The following is a 19,091-nucleotide window of genomic DNA, read 5'->3' on the forward strand; positions in this document are numbered from 1 at the left end:
TTTACCATCCTTGAGTGATCAAAGAACTGTCTTACTACATTGTAACCAGTGGCGTCTACTCCACAGTTGCAAAATGCAACACAGTGTCACCATAATAGCGTAAAGACAAAAAATAACTAACGTCTTCGAAAAGTACGGAAAACTTTTGTGGCGTGTAGGATTAGCCTCGCCTGGTCTTTATATTGTGAAAGCCACTGCGTTCCTTCAGCTGAACCAAAGTAATTGCGGCCATATTGGAAATATTTAAAATGTTGCGGACATTCAGCGTGTATGAATTTCTTAAGTGCTGACGGAGTGTCACATACATAAGGATACCACTGTACATGGCGTCTTCTTATCTGTATTGCAATGGTGTCGGAGGAATAAGATTATAAAGTTCCTGAGCACACTCTCCAAAGGATGTCCTATAAAAACCGTAATAATATCTTAGATATTATAATAAGTTATAATATAATAGTTTTTTGCGACCGAGCTCGTTACGGTACGTACCACGGTTATTTTTACTGCTAAACGGCATTGTTACAATGCTGTGTTCAGTTCTCTGGTCTGAAGGGCGGGGTTGTCGTTATAATTACAGGCATATGAGGCTTAAAACTTACGCCTCGGGCTTCCTTGCACTTGTTTTTTGATCCGTCAATTATTACTATAAAAATTATATGTACAGGGTCATCTTTCTTTTAGTAAAATAGACGCTTATGCCCCCAAGAAGCGGGTTCCGTGCGGGTGTCGTTTGCACCATCAATCATAACGCCTCCCGACGCTGTCTCGCTGATACAAATTACCCGCGTTTACCATCCTGGATATTACCGGTTGACTAAGTTACATCATTTTGTAATATTACTAAGTTGCTAATAACTTGTTGGTTCTTCTCGGAACGAGCAATAGGCACATCGAAGTAATAGCAGGCACTCCTTAATTATTCAGAGTTTGTATCTCAATATTATCAAGGTTTACTTATACTCAGATTAGACTTCTAATGAAAGTGAATCGCTCTCAACTAACTTTACGTTGTAATGTTTTTTTTTTTTTAAATCAGCAAAGGAAATAATATTATTATTGACTAGATACCCGGTATCTTGTATAAGTATTCTTTATTTTCTTATATCTTATTCTAATATATATAGCTGAAGAGTTTGTTTGAGTATTTGTAAACTTGAACGCGATGATTTCTAGAAGCCCATTTATCGCGGAAGTCCTGGTAAGTAGATAACATGTCCTATGTCCAGTATAGTAAGCTCTCTGACGACCGACCAGCGCAGTAAATCAGTCTTTAAAATTGTCTGCCATTGCAGAAATTAATTTAAATTTATAAAGCTTATTTTAAAATAACATAGCAAATTAATTTTATTTATAAAAAACAAAACATACATTTCAATTTCGAATTTCGAATCGAATCGAATATTTTTGCTCCTTTAAAAAAATTGAGGAACTAATTATCAAAATTGTGTCTTCATTTTGAAAATAAGTACCTAATCAAATCAAAAGTTCTCTTATTTACTATGATAAACAAATCATTTTGGTTTACCCAGGTGTCATTGGGCACTGATATATTAATATTGTTTTTATGTATTGTTCACGTAATCAAATATAATAGCTATCGTACACTTTAAAAAAAATTAAGACATATTTTTACTGACTTCGATACCTTGCTACCGGACCGTTCATTGATCATTGGCGTACTGAACCAATCGCCATTATTGTTTAACTTCGGTCAAATACAGTACAGTCAAGTAAGTACAGTTTGCCTAAGTGTTACATCTTTGGCGCTAAAATGGGTATGTGCTTTTAGTAAATTAGTAGGTATTACATATAAGTTATTTTGTGCTTTATAATGCCATGTGCTTACCTTGGGTCCAAGGTCTATGCACGCTACTGACTCAGTAGCTAATATTTATCCGCAAAGATTTATATATTCCGAGATTTAAAAACGTGTTTTACAAGAGGTATCATTAAAAGAACAATAATTACAAATTAAATAATCAAGCTTCTTACTTACTATTTCTTCAGAGAATTTTGTGATCATTTCAACACCAGCAACTAGCCTCTGTCAATCATTTTTCAAGTAAAGCTGCACTAGAGATTATTATGAGGTATTTGTTTAGTTAAGTATTTATTATAGTCGCGGTGGTAAACTGGCAACAGCATTAAAGCTCACCGCAGCACGTCAGTTGCAGTGGCGGGAAGCCACGTCGCTTTAATATTTGCGTTTCAAAGTTTCAACTAATACAACTTTGTGGCTTGATGTCATTTCAAGTTTCACATACAAACTTTAATTATCTACTCGAATATTACACGTGTCATTACTTGAGATAATAGGTAGACTGTATAAGCGTACGATAAACTTCCTAAGTATTAAGTTTATAATATTAGTTAGTAATACATTTTAATAGAAACCAATGTTTTAATCTAATTCAGATTGCTTTCAGTTATGAATTGTGGGCGACCTCCATGGCGCAGAGGTGAGCGCTGTGAATTTAAGTAGGAGGTCCCGGGTAGATTCCCGGCAGGAGTTTATAATTTCTGAATTTTCTCTGGTCTGGTCTGGTGGGAGGCTTTGGCCGTGGCTAGTTGACAAAGACATGCCGCTAAGCGATTTCGTGTTCCGGTGTGATGTCGCGTGGAAACTTATTAGGGGTACGACTACCATACTCCCTAACAGGTTAGCCCGCTACCATCTTACTGCAGCATCACTTATCACCAGGTGAAATTGCAGTCAAGGGCTAACTTGTAGTCAAATAAAAAAAAGATAAACTTAAATTTTTAAGATAAACTTGGTTTAGTTTCTGGCTTGGGCTTGAAGTTATAAGTTATTTTTCTGTCAATAAATTATCAGTTCTAGTCCAGAGTTAGAAATAAATTGACGTATTTGCCTTACCTCTGAAAATACTACTCAAATGCGATTATAGCAGTATTAGGCTAATAATGTTGATTGCGATTATTTTATCGTAACTGCGAATAAAATTACCTACAATAAGAATGGTAGTCCACCAATCCGCAATATGCTAGCGAGGTGGTCTACGGCCTTAACCCCTTCTCACAGTGGGAGCGGACCCGTGCCTTGTAGAGGGCCGGTAATAAGTTGATAATGATGACGAAGAATGGTACAGTCTGATGGACATTTCCTAGGATAAGAATAGTCTAGTTTACCGAACCAAATTCTAATATTATTTCTACAAGCTTGCATTTGACAACTCTCATGCCTGATGAAGAGCGATGATCAGGTTAAGATTGGGGAACGATTGCTTCGATAACGGCTTATCACACTTGCCTTGATCATGTTGTAGGTGGAAGGAAGCACAGATGCCGGAAGAGCGTACCACACCATGTCAGAACAAGGGTAAATTTTATACCTACGTTTATGAAAAGAAAGAGCGCCATCTAGTTTCAAGCCTGTTTCCTAGTATTGTAATTAGATACCATACATATCGTGATTCACTTTCACGCCATCGAATAAGTAGAAAAATTTACTGACATATACATAATTACTTATAAACTCGTATAAACACAAAGACACAGATTCAAATTCATGTTCATCACATCAACATTTTCCAGTTGTTGGAAACGAACCCACGGACTTGGACTTAGGAAGCAGAGTCGCTGCCCAATGCTCCAATCGGCCGTCGAAATTACTTCAATGCGCTTACCGTTGCGCCAGGGGAGGTCGAAGGCTCAAACACAATAGTAATGAGTTATGATATCAAACCTAATAAAAGGAAATTTAGTATAAGTAATAAGATAGTACTTACTAGTATAGATAACAGGTTTATTTTGAACGACAGTTTCAAAGCTCAACAACTTTTTGCACTGTGAAAGTTTCGTACAGTTAATTAAAGGAAACGTTAAATCGGATTCAGTTTTGAGCATGCAACGGTTTTAAGGGGTTTTAAGGCGCCTTTCCACGGTTGTTCCGCGTTGATGTGGAAACTGTCCAAATCTCTTCATTTTGTTAACTTTTAGCTTCAATGTTTTTTATTAAATTATTAAAATTCTGGGCTAACTTCTATGTCCGCCTACCAGATGAAATTCCCTTAAGATTGGTGTCATAGAGCATAAATATACACATACAAACAGACATACTTTCGAATTTACAATGTTAGATTACCTACTTATTTTATTGACTCGACACAGATCGTCCAAACTACGTACTCTTCTCACGTTTCGCCCCGTTATTGGGCTATCCTCAGGAAACGCAATTGTAAAACAATAGGCAGATTTGTTTGGTTGGGTGGTAGCTTACAGGCTGGCTAAGGGAAGTTTCGCCAGTCGCGTCGCGCGTTTTAACCGGCGACGCGACTAATGTCGTAATGAGTGATACCAATGTATGGAAACGTTTCAAGCATACCACGCGGCGAGGCGCGCTACGCGTCTGCCCTGGATTCATTTATTCAAACCGTGCGACGCAATTTTTTTTCGTGGCCGTTTCGAAATTTCGAAAAAAACGTTTCGAATCTTCACAACGCACATATCCCGCACCGTTTTAGTGGTAAGAGGGCTTTAAGGTAGCTTTAAATACATTTCTGGAGCAGCTGGTGCAAGTCGCGGGCTCGGCATGCAAATGTTTCGTTTTCTTTGCTCATCAAAAATTATCTATTTATGGAAACCGTTAAGTTTATTTTGTAATTTTTTACTATTTGTGATTTCTGACTTGAATAATTAGGCTAGCTACTACAAGGGATTAACGAAACGACGCAATTTAGTAAGATACAATAGGTAACTAATCTGGTGGGGCATTACAGTTTTCAGTAGTAGTAGAACTTTTTGTGACAGAACTCGTCAGAGGATTTACTACCGTCATATCGCTAAGCAGCATTACTGTGTTCAGTCTGAGCGGCGTGGTTGTGGGTGTATTTAAAGGCACATGAATGAGTCTTACACCTACGCCTGCTTTAAATTTAATAAAGGTAACTCGGCTAAGCTGCAAACATAGTTAAGTTCAGAAACCGACGGGTTTGGGGACGTTTTCCTTTTTTATTTAGGTTCGTCAGAGTAGGTACCTATCTGCTGTACAAAATACTTATACTTAGGTATGTTTCGGAGCTAAGATAAGCTCACAGCCTGTGCGATTCCCAGCCGATTCAAAGAGATGCGACGATGATTATCCTGATTATCGAGTAATTAGCAACTTCATAATGTAGCCTGTAATCCGTCAGCTGTACGGATCGCTCCAGACTTAATTACGGGGGGCGGGCGCGCGGGAGGGGCTGATTGATGGCGCCGCGATGTGTACACGTCGCTTGACAAATTTGTAACTTCGTTTTCAAGTTTGGAAACGAAATTACGTACCTAAGTATGTAATCTCAGATTCATAGGGATTTAAACGCACCCAAATAAGATTTTCATAATAAAACATATGTACATATGTTATATAGAAGAAGCCTACTTCATGTGTTTTAATTATGAAAATCTAATATAATATTACTTTTCCTTGTTCTAAATGATCAGTAGGTATATATGAAGAAAAAACTTTGTACCCCGTTTTACGCCTTTTTAACCCTTTTTACTAAAACTTCCGCATATAAGTATCAAATTTCCCAGTCTTATAGTTACAAGAAGGAGTGCAGAATGCTATTTTTATTAAAAAAAACATGAAACACATTACCATGTACCTATTTGACATACACACGCATAAATACTCGTTTGTAATAATTATTTGTTTTGTTATTGGTTTGAAGAAAAAAACAGGTAAATTAACAGTGTAGTCTTGGCAAATGATTATGCCGATTGAAACCAGTAGTTCCAAAGATAAGCGCGTTTAACCAAACAAACTCTTCAGGTGTGTAATATTATTTGAGAAGTAGTTATATTAATATATGTTTTTACTATTTAGGTAGGTATGTAGCCTTTGTTATTCATTAAGAATGTAAGTAGGACTGAGAAGCTATGTAATATAAATGAATACAACTGCTATAAATCGCAGAGGAAAAAAATACTTTAACAAAAGCTACCAACATATTCCAAACTCTTATCGTATATCAATCGGCACACAAAAGTGTGGTAAAACTTGGGTAACGGTAGAAGCTGGTTATTTTTCCGATATTCTCATAATTCTTAAATAGATAACTATACCTACTAGTTAGGAAGCTGGTGGAAATTCCGGAAAAGGTTGAGAGCAACGCCAAATTTTCAGGTCGTGTCTGTATACTCATTGTCATTCACTATCATCACACGCTGCTCCAATGAATGTTGGCAGATTTTCGACATCAGGAAAAGAAGAACGTGCGATAAAGTTGTCTAACACGTTAATAATATAGAAATTAAAACAAGGTCTAATTTTTAGTGGCATAAAATGTTTAAATCATCAATAGCCTATAATCTACGTGGTTGACATACCGCGGACGCGTACGAAACGCTTTGCATCTTCGTTTCTGATTCGCACCGCAAGTATCTGGAAAGCCCTTCCAGCTTCCATTTCCCCAGTTTCTACAATATGAGTACCCTCACATCAATAGTGAATAGACATCTTCTAGGCAAGCGCGCTCCACCTTAGGCTGCATCATCACTTACTATCAGGTGTGATTGCAGTCAAGCGCTCGTCTTAAAACATTAAAAAAAAAGATTCACTATTTTCACCGACTGCTAAGTTTCTACCACTAGCTCTACAACTATCATATTATGTATAAGTTCGGGATAACTTTAGTTAGTAGGCAGTTGTGTTATAAGCAGATATAAGTAGTCGAAAGTCGATTTTCCGCCCTTCATTGGAATGAACACAATATGTTTTTGGCGAAGCGAAGCGGCAACATTTATGTAAATATTGGATCAAACTTTCGGTGGTTTCTTAAGTGCTTATCTGAGTATTTTTTGTTGCTGACAGTTAATTTATGGCTTTTTGTTATTACCATTCTTAACGGACAGCTAGGTATATATATAAATACCATGTGTTATGTATACATAGGAAATTAAAAGCTTTTCGGCAAATGAAATCGACGATTGGCATAATAACTATCAATAATTCATAATATACCTAATACAAGTACAAATTATGCCTTACACGTATTATGCCTTGGATTTGTAAATATATATTTTATGTACCTTTTTACCTTCCCTTTGATATGTTATATATGTAAGTACATGAGTTTTTTTAGGTAAGAGTTTAAAGTTTGTCGTAAGCGCCATCTAGTGGTGGTATGCCAATGACTATACGGTTTCTTATCGGCATAAGAGATGGCGCTACTAGGCAAGTTTGACGCAAAGCGTTCTGTATTTACTTATTGTGGTAATTTTATTTGCGAGGTCAATTATGTTATTACAATATAATATGCATTATCCAATTACTGTGTATATTGACTTACGTAATGTTTTAAGTAAGAATAGAACATTTTAAACAAATACGATATTTTCACAATCAAACGTATCTCCCGTATGGTCTAGTGGCTAGGATACCTGGCTTTCACCCAGGAGGCTCGGGTTCGATTCCCGGTACGGGAATACTGTTTTTATACCTTGCATGCATGGAAATATTCTTTTTTTTGTCTTGTATGCACGGGAATTATTTTATTTTTTACCTTGCAAATAATATTATTTTGTGGGCGTAGACTTTTTCCTCCGCCGTGCCAAGAATGAACACTATATCAGCGGAATCCTGGTCCTCAGAAAGTCTTTGCAGATCACGTAATAGTCCGGGCAAACCCGCGCGTTCAGCGGACCCAGCACTACAACAGTTGTTACTCACGCGATTAGCCATAGTGATATCAAAATATCATAAAAAAGTTCACTAAAATTTGTGCTTTTAATATTAATGCCTTTAGGAAGTAAAAGTTTCTCAATATTTCATTCCGAGAGTTAATTGATACCTAATCCACACACACACACTTCACTACTATTTATATATAAGCAAAGGAAAACATCTCTTTGATCAAGATAAACACAAAATCCACACAATTTTTTCCAAATTCAGTACATTAGTTATTTCCTTTACGTTCATTTAACTATATGTCAGTGTCCCAGCAACATTTAGCCAGGGTTTTATTCATAATTCACTCAAAACTAATAAAGAAGCAAACAAAGTTAAAGTTATCAACATAACCTCAAATAAACTTAGCCTGAGCTTCGTACGAGACTTCAATTTATCCCACGTTTTCCAAGTACAAACTGTGTCTTAGATATTCTATGCGGTTTACTGTCACTGTGTCTACCTTTTTGGGCCGTGCTTCGAGTTCGAGAACGGTCACAAAGGTTTAAAACTGGTTTATGTTTTGCTCAGGTAAAATGCTTCTATGAATATAGCTGTCTTTGTCTTTTATACGGCTGTAAGTAGTATCCGTTATTTTTGACCGATTTCACAAGTGCCTCCGTGGCGCAATTGGCTAGCGCGTTCGGCTGTTAACCGAAAGGTTGGTGGTTCGAGCCCACCCGGGGGCGTAGTTTTTTTATTTTTACAGCTTTGTTTATTGTTTGCCAAATCCGAAGACCGGCCGGTATTGTCAATTAGTGTGATATTCGAAACGATGTTTTTTCTCTTCATTACTCGTTGCTTGGCGCTTGGAAATCTTAGGTGATCTTGATAGAATCTTAGGTGGCCAAGATAGGAGGAGATGTACACTCTTGTATCCATAAAAGTACTTTTGCTATCAGATTTGTAAGCTCGCAAGTGTGGAGTCGTTCTGGATTATGGAAACACTGTAACGTCAAACAAAATGGACCAAATGTAGTTCATTTTAAGTCTCAAATTCAAAATCCTATTTGGAACGTATAGGTTGTACCTACCTGGTGTGTACCTATTGGGAAGTATTCTGCATTATGAAATACAGATATGGAAAGTGCGTTCCAAACCAATTGCCATGAAATTTATGCGTGTTTTTGAGATATTATTAAAAACTAGTGCTGGAAACTCACCCTGAGCCTTGCGGTGCGATGGTAATTGCTGAAGGGGGGACAGGATCGAATGCCTCAAACATCATGCTAATAACTAAATTTCTTACAATTTATAAAGTATATTTAAATTGTCAGAAATTGAGACAATTTAAAATTGTCGATGTATGTAGCGTGGTTGACCCTGTAGTTGACCAGTCACCGATTGTTGACCACTAGCAGTATTAAGTGGAAATTTTAAGATAACTGCAATAATCTGTGTTAGACAATAGAAAAAAAATAGCCTACGAATGGCTTTTACTAAGGCTTGTCGTTGTCACTAGGCCGTTATTGTAATAAGCAATGGCGTTTCGACGTGTAAGACAATTGATAAACGACTAAGACACCGGGAGGTATCTTTGCATCGTTCGAGTCCATGTAGGACTGCGGTGCATCGATAATGCAGTCGTATTTAAATCAAAATACCCACCAACTCAATGTCATGAACATAAATATCTGGCAAATATAAATTTATAGTTATCAAAAGTTTAATTATTTACCCACTTTATAAATTGACTATTACACAATGTTATTTTCAATTTGAAATTGGGACAGAGTTGACTCCTACGGTCACCATTGACTCTCCTGTTCAAGATAGCGTCTCGTCATCCAACGACCTCTTGCTAACGCTCGCGTGCCAGCTGTATTAGAAACCCATTGGTTTGGCACGGAGCGATGGCAAGATACCTGATTGTATTACGCTCGTTGCGTGGAAGCTTGGAAGGCCACTTGTGTCGGGTGCCACGTGTGTCGATACCCAAGCTGCATGACATAAATGGTGGGTGCGGCTGTTAGCAGTGCCAAGCAGGGCAATAGGCCCAAATATTTGGCCTAAACCTTGATAGCAGTTTAATTTTTGGGCCTTTTGGAGTAGATAAATTTGGTCCATTGGTGTTTGAGGCTCCTTTGGCCATTCAAAATTGTATTTAGTATTATTTTGGTACATAGGTTATTTTAGGTTATCTTTTGTTTTTAAATATATATAAAATATGGAAGTGGGGCTCGAACTCGAGTTTGAGCCCCAGCACGCACCACTGGTTTTTCGGAGTTAGGTTGGCGTTTTAACGTAAGTAATTTAAATATCACTGGCTTTAAACGGTGAAGAAAATCATCGTGAGGGCACCTGCATGCCGGAGAGTTCTCCATAATGCTCTCAACGGTGTGTGAAATCTAATAATCCGCGCTTGGCCAGCGTGATAGACTACGGCCTAAAACCTTCTCATTCTGACAGGAGACTCGTGCCCTGTACTGGGCCGGTATGGGTTGATGATGATGATAAAAAAAAAACATTTATTTGAAATTTTATGAATAAACTTAATTATAATGAACAGGTACTTTTTGAAGTGATTTTATATTTATTTGTGTGATTGTTTAAAATAATTTGAAGCTTTACATAATTACATTTCACGTTTTTTTTACTGGGCAGCAAAAGGACCTAAGTTATCTATGTGTTCTTATGATCAACATAAGAAATATTCTGTAATTTATATATAACAAAATTCTTTCAGCAAAAAACACATGAACCAGAATTATTTAAAGTACTAAATGATCAACAAAGAACACCTAGTAAATCTGCAGATCATAAAAAACCTTAAAAAAAATTGTACCTAATACCAATAAGCCCTCGTCTTTGCGCCTTATTTTAAATCAGAATCTCAGAATCATCATGAAAAAATTGGTCAACCTCTGGTACTAATACGGCCCAGAACTGAAGCCTAGTGGTCAACAAAGCCTACATTCTAATTATTGGAATTCTATGCGAAATAACAAATAAACCAATAAAGAATAATCGATTTTTCTATTTGCAAGTATATAACTATAAATTAGATAACGAATATTTAAAAAAACATTAGTAAACATCGAAACTATTTAGAATAATGAAATTGGTTTAAGACTGGCACTACCACCTCATTATATGCTTCTAATTGTAGCCGTAGTTTAGTCTTTTTTTAATTTTAAATATATGGACGACGGGGACGGTGACGACATAACTCATTATATTATTTAGACCTGTATCTGTACCATTTTTTTGGTGTAGGGGATTGAGTAGTCAGAATGACATGCCATTGAGTCTTCTTTCTAGAGTCAATTTTTTTTCAACTTTTTAGTGTAAAGTATGATTTAAATGAATAAAAAAACCAAGTGTTTTGTAAAGTGAATAAAAACAAACAAAATTAAAAGAGATTTCCGTTATTAAAGTGTGTTATTTTTGAACACTTTCAAATGAACTTTTCATTTTTTTAGCCGACTGGCGCAGTGGGCAGCGACCCTGCTTTCTGAGTCCTAGGCCGTGGGTTCGATTCCCACTAATGGAAAATGTTTGTGTGATGAACATGATTGTTTTTCAGTGTCTGGGTATTTATCTGTATATTATAAGTATTTATATGTATTATATTCATAAAAATATTCAACAGCTATCTTAGTACCCATAACACAAGCTACGCTTACTTTGGGGCTAGATGGTGATGTGTGTATTGTCGTAGTTTATTTATTATTATTATTATTTATTTAAAAGTAATGAAAGGGTATAAGATTCGTAAGGAAAAATAGATTTTAAATTAATACATTTAGTAACATAAATAGTTTTAGGGAGTTATTTTACGTGAGTTATTAGTTATCAACCAACTATATATGTAAGTTTGTATAATTTGTTGAATGGCATATCGTATGCGTGTTGATGGCTTGCGAACATTGCCAACGAGAAACCCTTAGGTGAAACCCCCTCACTGACAGCTCGCAATTTCCGAAATGTCAGTCTCGGCCCTTCCTATACCAATGTATGTAAACCTAGCAATATGAGTTTCCTACGCCGACTTTCTACCTATATGAAATTACATCAATGCCCATTTAGGTGATTCCTAGAGAAAACAACGTTTCACGAACTCTTCTATGATAACTAACGAAACAAGGCGCCGTGAAAGTTACGATACCGATTCGGCAGATCTTAAAGTCTAGGGGACTTGTAAACTGACGTGAAAAAAATATAACTTCCGTTTTTTTATAACCATCCATTCAAAAAATGAAAAATATCATAATATAAACAAAAAATACCACACCTTGTGTTTAGAGCCATAAGTACACAAGTTATGTATTATGAGTTATCTAGTAAAAAAACGATTGGTGAAAGGTAAATGTATGCCTAGGAATCTTCCTTGGTTGGGCGCGTTACTTACTTATGCATAGCCTTGTCCGTCGTTAGTGAAAACGGGCATTACAAGCTTCAAACGCACATAGCTCCCGCTCACCCCAGAAGGGTAATTCGAGGCCTGAGCTGAGGTAGTCTATTACCGTTTCTAGTATTATTAGGCATTCTAACATTATTATATTATGTTGTTTTGTTTTTAACTAAAATTAAAAAAAAAAAAAACCCACAGGCACATTCTGAAACGAGATTTCGATTCCCTGCCATTTTTTGTGGTAATTTTACCAAATTTCAGTTTTGAATACACATATTTTACACTCAGTAATGTTTCAAGCAAATTACCCGAAATTATGTATTAGAGATCAAAATTATTACCACGAGATAAAATTTACGCTTTTATCCTAAATACTTTAAAGAAATTAGAACGAAAGCTTACAGCCGATGTAAAATAGGGATATTGCATCTTAAAAATAGGGACGTAGAGTATATTATCGAGTTTTATGTATAGTATTTTGTTGTGCAATAATATTTGAATGTGTTTATTTGTGCATATGTGCGTATTGCTCCCTAACGGCCTGGCTGACAGCTATACAGTCGCTCATCTGGTTTTCTGTAAAGTCACAATACGTTATTGGCTTTCACAGGTTCCACTAAATAACGGGATACGGTTTGGACAATAATTCCTTCGGTTTGTTTGGTGGCCGATGACGCGCTAACGGCTTGGAGTTACCCTATTTGTTTCTTTTCGTATATTTATCGACAGAGGCTAATGTCTATCGTTATGTTTCGATTGTAATGCTTATGTTGTATCGATTTATGCGATGATTGTATTATGTTCTAATGAATTTGAGGGAAAGTAGAGCAGCCTGGCCTAATTGCCACAGAGTATGCTGTTTGGTATAACTTCGACTGCGTTGGATAAAGGCAGACACATAAGTGGACCTAGAGTACGACTGTGTTGGATTAAAGTAAACACTAAAGTGGCCCTAAAGAACGACTGCGTTAGACACAAAAGTGGCAATAGAGTACGATTGCAAATTATTAAGGTAGAGACAGGAGTACCTCTAGACTAAGATTGCGTTGCATAAATGCAGACACAGATATGGCGTTAGATTAGGACTTCGTTGGATAAAGGTAAAATGTAAAATAATGTAGTCGGTGGTGGTAGATATTTATACAGAGCCCCACCCCATCTATCTAAATATAAAGCGCTCATCCAGATTATCCATGATTGACCTGTAGGGACCAATTTTTTCATAGGTTCAAGTGCCCACATACTTTATAATTTTAATCATAGTACACGTATTTATCAGCATGCCCTCCATTTTAAGTACACGAAACCTCACCCACTCTGTAACAGACAGAAAGGTATTATTTTTATTTTAACATAAGTAGGTGCCCAAGTAAATATGTGGCCAGCATCAATCACTGTCATATGATAAACCTCGTATTTACATTTGATAATCCGGACGTTTAATAGAGGGATTATTTCCTTTCTCGCCCGGTAGGTATCTTGTTTGCTAACACGTGTTATGATAAGCAACGTTCAATAATCAACGGATTGTAATTTTTATAGCCAATGTGGTTTCTTTTCTGGGGCTCCCGATTATATTATTACTATTTAACTATTCAATAAGTTATCTAGTCTAACTCAAAATCAAAACAAAATTTTAAGCAACATATCTAGTACATCTTTTTAGTCTGCGAGTTGCTGTTGCGTGGATCATTAGATAATACCGCTGTCAAAACATATCGGTATTGTGCGTTCGATTCGAAACTTTTGGAAAACTTAGACAGTAACAGAATATTATAGACATCGGTATCTCTTGCAAATTTTCCAAAGGTGGCAGCACTGACACGTTGATGATAATTGTAGTGTGTAGGTGAAGTTAAGTTGGTAGATCTGATTTGTAAATGGTGCAATGGGACCTGAGGTTACATTCGTGCGTTAAATTTTAACCATCATTCGAAAGAGGCCTGTCGAATGGTGTTTAAAATTGGCATGTGTCACAAGCAGCTGTGCAGTGTTCATGCATATTTGTTTCCATTATTGGGAGGTGATGATATACTATCATTCGTTATTTTACTACAAATAAGTCATTATTGTTAGAATTCTTATAAGTATCATCACGCTTGGTTATACTTTAGAAATTACAAAAGTACGCTGACGTTAACGTCACGTTTTTTACATAAAATTTCCAACTGAGCTCTCCGATCGCATGCAACTAATCAGGTAGTTATTTTCCCATCACTCGACGTAACGAGCAACTTAGCGCGCATCTGAGCCACTCGGCTCAAAGGCGCGCTTACCTGCAACCACGAGCGATGGTAAAAGCCTCCAAACCTGACAGAGCTAATTAAAGTTGCGTCGGCACGAGAGCGCATCTTAACCCTCGCGGCAGCAGACAATGCGCGCGACGCCGTGTTCGGGGTGAGAGCGGCCCTCGACTGCGCCGCTGTAATCAGGGCTAATAGAAGCTCGTACGCTTTGATCTGCGGCTCAAAGCGAGCCGCACGGCCCACGAACGGGCTAGAATTGGCAGGTAATAACGATTTTTAGCTGTTTTTAAATTATTATGAGCCTCGTTACAGTTCAATTAAGAAATTTAACTAAAACCTATTCATCAAAACATCCTGTTTCTGGGCTCTCTCTGGGAATGTCTCCCCTATTCTCTTCCAACTTTGGAGATCTTGAGAAATCCTGTGCCTCAAAATACATACTTCACTGCATTCTCTACAGTATGGTATCTCAAACTACAGATTGATTTTCTCTTTCTTGAATTATTCTTTATTGTTATAAAAAATAAAAAAACAGTGGTGACAATGTCATTTTATAGTTCATATTAAATTGAAAATTCTAAAAAGTCCTTTTCAGCAGAGAAAATTATGACACGAACGACACTACTCTTAGCCCTGCCCATTTAGTTTAGTTTAGAGATTTTGTTCAACAGACCATTTACATTTTTTTTTAGTAATAACTGACGACTATGTTAAGTGGATAACCATCGCATATAAATAGAGCAAAACTTTTTTTTTTATAAAGTACCGTCCTGTGACAATCTGTGCCTAGTGTTCGCCTCGTGTGCCTGAAATTACTCCAGCTACCACGTCCTTTAGACTAGAACACAGCAATGTTTGGATAGAAGCAGGCGTTACTTTGCGGAAATCCATGATTAATTATGAAAATTAGGCTTAATTTACCGCGAAAAGCAGGAGAATCTGTATGTAACGCCAGGCAAGATTGCTGTGTTATGAAAATTAATCTTAATTTGCTATAGTCCGCGAAAAGCAGGAGAATCTGTTTGGTGTAATTTCTTCAATCCTTATACTCCACACAAAATAGATCGTCAGCAATGTACACTCTACGCACGTTTCGCTCCAAAACCGGAGCATCCTCAGGAGATGTTGACTTTACAACAAATAATTGTTAAGTCTTGTTTGTCTTGTCTTGTAAAACATCGTTGTTAAGGATTGAAGAAATTATAAATTACACCATACACTTTTCGCGGACTATAGCAAATTAAGATTAATTTTCATAACACAGCAATGTTGCCTGGCGGTAAAAATAAGCATGGGGATGGTGTAGTAATTCCCTGGACAAGCTCTGTTTCAAAATCTTCAACTGCTACTAAAATGAACACGGTTTTTTATAGACGTGATGGAAATATAATAGGGAACTTGGTTCGTTAATTATTACTAAGAAAAATAGTAATAATCCATTATTTATAATAGGTATCTAATAAGACACTATTGACGTGCTATCAATAATAAATCGGTGGCTCAAGATTGTTTAAATGATTTTGAATAGCTAGCAATGTCTGACAAAATGTAAGCCTACGTCCCAAGGTGCACACAGAATCCGTGAAGAGCTTTACAGAGAGCGCAATATTGTTTTCTTTCTGCTTTGCGCCGTCCGCGTAGCGCGGGCGCTACTCTCACTACGGTTCACACTGAGCGCGAAAACGCTATCACTTTAGTGCGGTTCAGTACGCTTAGCACACTGGTCACTGGCTTAGTATTAGATTCGCTAGCTTGCAATCGCCGATCTCGGTAGAGGGGACCGAGTTGTATCGAAGTTATGTGCGTTTCTAATTAAAGCAATTACAATATTACTGCTTTAATCCGCATGCCTGAGACTTTTAATTATTTTCAATGGCGTGTGAAGTATAACCAATCTGAACTTGGTGCGTGGTGGACTACAGCTTAAACCCTTACCTTTCTGGGGGGAGATCCATGCATGTAGATGAGAAGTCTCCTGGATTCATTTTCAAATATGGAAACACTGTTTCAAATTCGCTAATTCTGTTTTTATTTTGCCAAGCCCTTTCTGGAGAAGTGCAGAGGAATTTTAGTTTTTAAAATAACGTTTTAAAGTTATGATAGTAGAAACCAACGTTCCAACTTCCATTGGTACCGTACACATCATTAACTAAGGCTACTGTTTAAAGAGTCGCGATTTCGAGTTTTGCTTTCGCGTTTCGATAGCTGAACTTCTGTACAAAAAAAAATAGTTTTTATAAAAGGCAGAGATCCTTTATTTATCGAAATAGTACAATTAAAGCGTATACCATCGATTACATTTTAATTTGATTAGCATCTGATAATACAATTATCTAAGAGTGAAGTTTGTAAAAGTAAATGAAAAGTATTCGTTTTGACCATACCCATTTAATCCAATAAAAATCCAATTAATAATCACAGTATTTAAATTTTCTTTTAAAAGGAACGCCACTGTGCGCTATGTGTACATTAGCCCTTAATTGATTCCTTTGTAGCGGGCAAATCGCAACGGTGTCCTCCCGGCCCACATTGCTACTTGACGGGTTAAGCGACTTTGTGTACGAGAGGTCGCTACTCACAAGACTTAGAGAGTTTCATAATTTGCGATTATTAATTCATAATTAGAAATTTTATATTTACTTTTCCGGCTAAGCTTGGCGTGGCCTTCTTCTGTCCAAACGAGCCTCGGTATACCGAGCTTTAGTTTTAAGTGTAGGCATAGTGTTATCGCCATCATCTCACTGTAATATACACATTTTTTATTTAATGCATGATTCAAAAGTGCCGCCTATTCGAATAAATAAAAATTTTACTTCACTTAAATCTGAAATACTAAATACTTTTTTCCCTGGAAAACAATCGATTTTAAAAAGCCGTATAAACGCGTTTGTAGTAGTTTGTTTGTAGTCTTTTTTTACACCACAAATTAGCTACAATCTCACCTGCTTATTGATCATTCAGTCAGTCAGATCAAACCAGAGACAAATCCGAAATTATAATTCCAAATTGCCAGAGATGGAACTTGGGATCTCCCACAGCGTACGTATGTTTGCTAATCCTTGACGCAACTTTTGAACCAACTCATATTTGATTTGGAATTGAGATTGTTTGTACCCTGGAAAAAAACCGACTTTGTTATGCATTTAAAAAGCAAAAATATTTCCTACAGCATTTTTAAGTCGTTGCCAAGTAAATTGTAGAAAATTACTAAGCATAGATCATAGACTTCGTATAATCTTTTATATTTTAGCAAGGAAAGTACCAGTCCTACTCTACACAACATACTTGTACCTAAAGCTAATAAATGTGGCGAACTTTATGCTAGCTATTCCTCGCGCACGTAATTACATTATAAAAATACGTATGACATACTTATTTACGCGGGCAACACCGCGAGTGCAGTCCTTAATAAAAAATAAAAAAAACCACCAGCGATTAACGTTATTATTTTCAGAGCTATAAACTAAACAAAATGTTAAGCTTTATTTATTCATACTCAATAAAAATAGTGATTTTTAATAACTAAGTAATTTTCAAGATAAATTATTTTTATACGTATCGACACGTGTATTAAGCAAAACTTAGTTTTAGAAAAAAAAAAGATTAGTTGTTAGATGTGGCATAAACTTTTGTTCCGTAAATTCGAAAGTTATTCAAGCGGCGTTGGTGGTGTAATGGTCAGCATAGTTGCCTTCCAAGCAGTTGATCCGGGTTCGATTCCCGGCCAACGCACACTTTTGGTTTTTCTTTTTTTTTTTAGTACAATATTTTTTACTTTCGAATTATTCAGTCGAGTTATTTAGTCACCAATTATAACACACGCCTCCGCCGACATTTTTATTTAAAATAAGTTGTCCTATCTTTTTGCTGATTATAGGCTAATTTTATTTCATACAGCGTATTTTGTATGAATAATTTTTATCGGTTCAGTTGCTGTAGAGGTTATCTAACTGTACACATAAGCACATAATTATTGTAAAAAAAACGACATCTAAGTCCTATAGTATATATTATACGCAAAGATATATCTTTGCATATTATGTTATTAAATCAACGAACCCAATGAGTTTGCTAGTGACCATTTCTCTTAAGTTTCCCTAATACACTAATAGATGGCGCTAGAGGTATATTCACAGTAAAGTACGCCATTAGTTTCCATTCCATAAATTTTCCCTAAACCAATGTAATTCCTTCTAAATTAAACACTTCAAAATCAATTTCGGTCGACTGTTTGTGTTTACAGTCATCTTCGGAGGAAATGTTTCACGGAATTACACGTTTCCTCCTTCGCAGACTCCTCAATTTAATAATGTAAGCCCATTCATGTGTGTGAATAGGTAGGTATTGGGATTGCAAATTTATTGTGGATCTCTTAATAAATAGGCAAAGACAAAATACTTAATAACGTATACCTACCATTTTTGCTTGTGTTCATGAATAGACTTTTTTTTGTTATGTTTACTGTTTGTTAGCAGTGTATATTATTTTTAATATTGGGCCACTTGATAGGGGCTTTGTGTGAAAAAACTGACGGGTGTTACAGCTTACCCTGTGATTGGTGCTAATTGTAACACGCCTGGGGCAAATTAAAACTAGCCCCCCGCTCCCCTATCATACCTTTTTTCGACTACGAGGAGAAACCTCCCGAAGGCAAGATAACCGAATTCTTGGGGACGAAATCAGGTTATGTGAGATTCACGCCCAATATAACACACTCTGTGTCCGTCCTCAGCAAATATTGGGAGTCTCCGGTATCACCCGGTCTTCCGTATATTCCTGTTATTCTTGAAAACTAAGGCATTGATAATTAACTGAGTGT

The 19,091-nt window shown here is 36.6% G+C and overlaps 1 protein-coding gene and 3 non-coding genes across 4 annotated transcripts in view; 3 read left to right on the plus strand and 1 right to left on the minus strand.

The window, feature by feature from the left end:
- LOC120630676 overlaps positions 1 to 8,028 on the minus strand; it is a 28,235-nt gene extending 20,207 nt beyond the window's left edge. Inside the window, exon 1 of the mRNA XM_039899945.1 lies at positions 7,506 to 8,028. Coding sequence (XP_039755879.1) covers positions 7,506 to 7,684 — 179 coding nt within the window. The 5' untranslated portion in view covers positions 7,685 to 8,028. The remainder of the gene's footprint in view (positions 1 to 7,505) is intronic.
- Positions 7,357 to 7,428, plus strand: Trnae-uuc. Its single transcript has one exon. It is a non-coding gene; the product is annotated as a tRNA-Glu (tRNA).
- Positions 8,029 to 8,287: 259 nt separating the features above from the next.
- Trnan-guu lies at positions 8,288 to 8,361 on the plus strand. Its single transcript has one exon. It is a non-coding gene; the product is annotated as a tRNA-Asn (tRNA).
- A 9,571-nt stretch (positions 8,362 to 17,932) lies between these two features.
- Trnag-ucc lies at positions 17,933 to 18,004 on the plus strand. The gene has a single exon. It is a non-coding gene; the product is annotated as a tRNA-Gly (tRNA).
- The last annotated feature ends 1,087 nt before the right edge of the window (positions 18,005 to 19,091 follow it).

The sequence above is a fragment of the Pararge aegeria genome, chromosome 16, assembly GCF_905163445.1.
Source record: "Pararge aegeria chromosome 16, ilParAegt1.1, whole genome shotgun sequence".
Taxonomy (NCBI): domain Eukaryota; kingdom Metazoa; phylum Arthropoda; class Insecta; order Lepidoptera; family Nymphalidae; genus Pararge; species Pararge aegeria.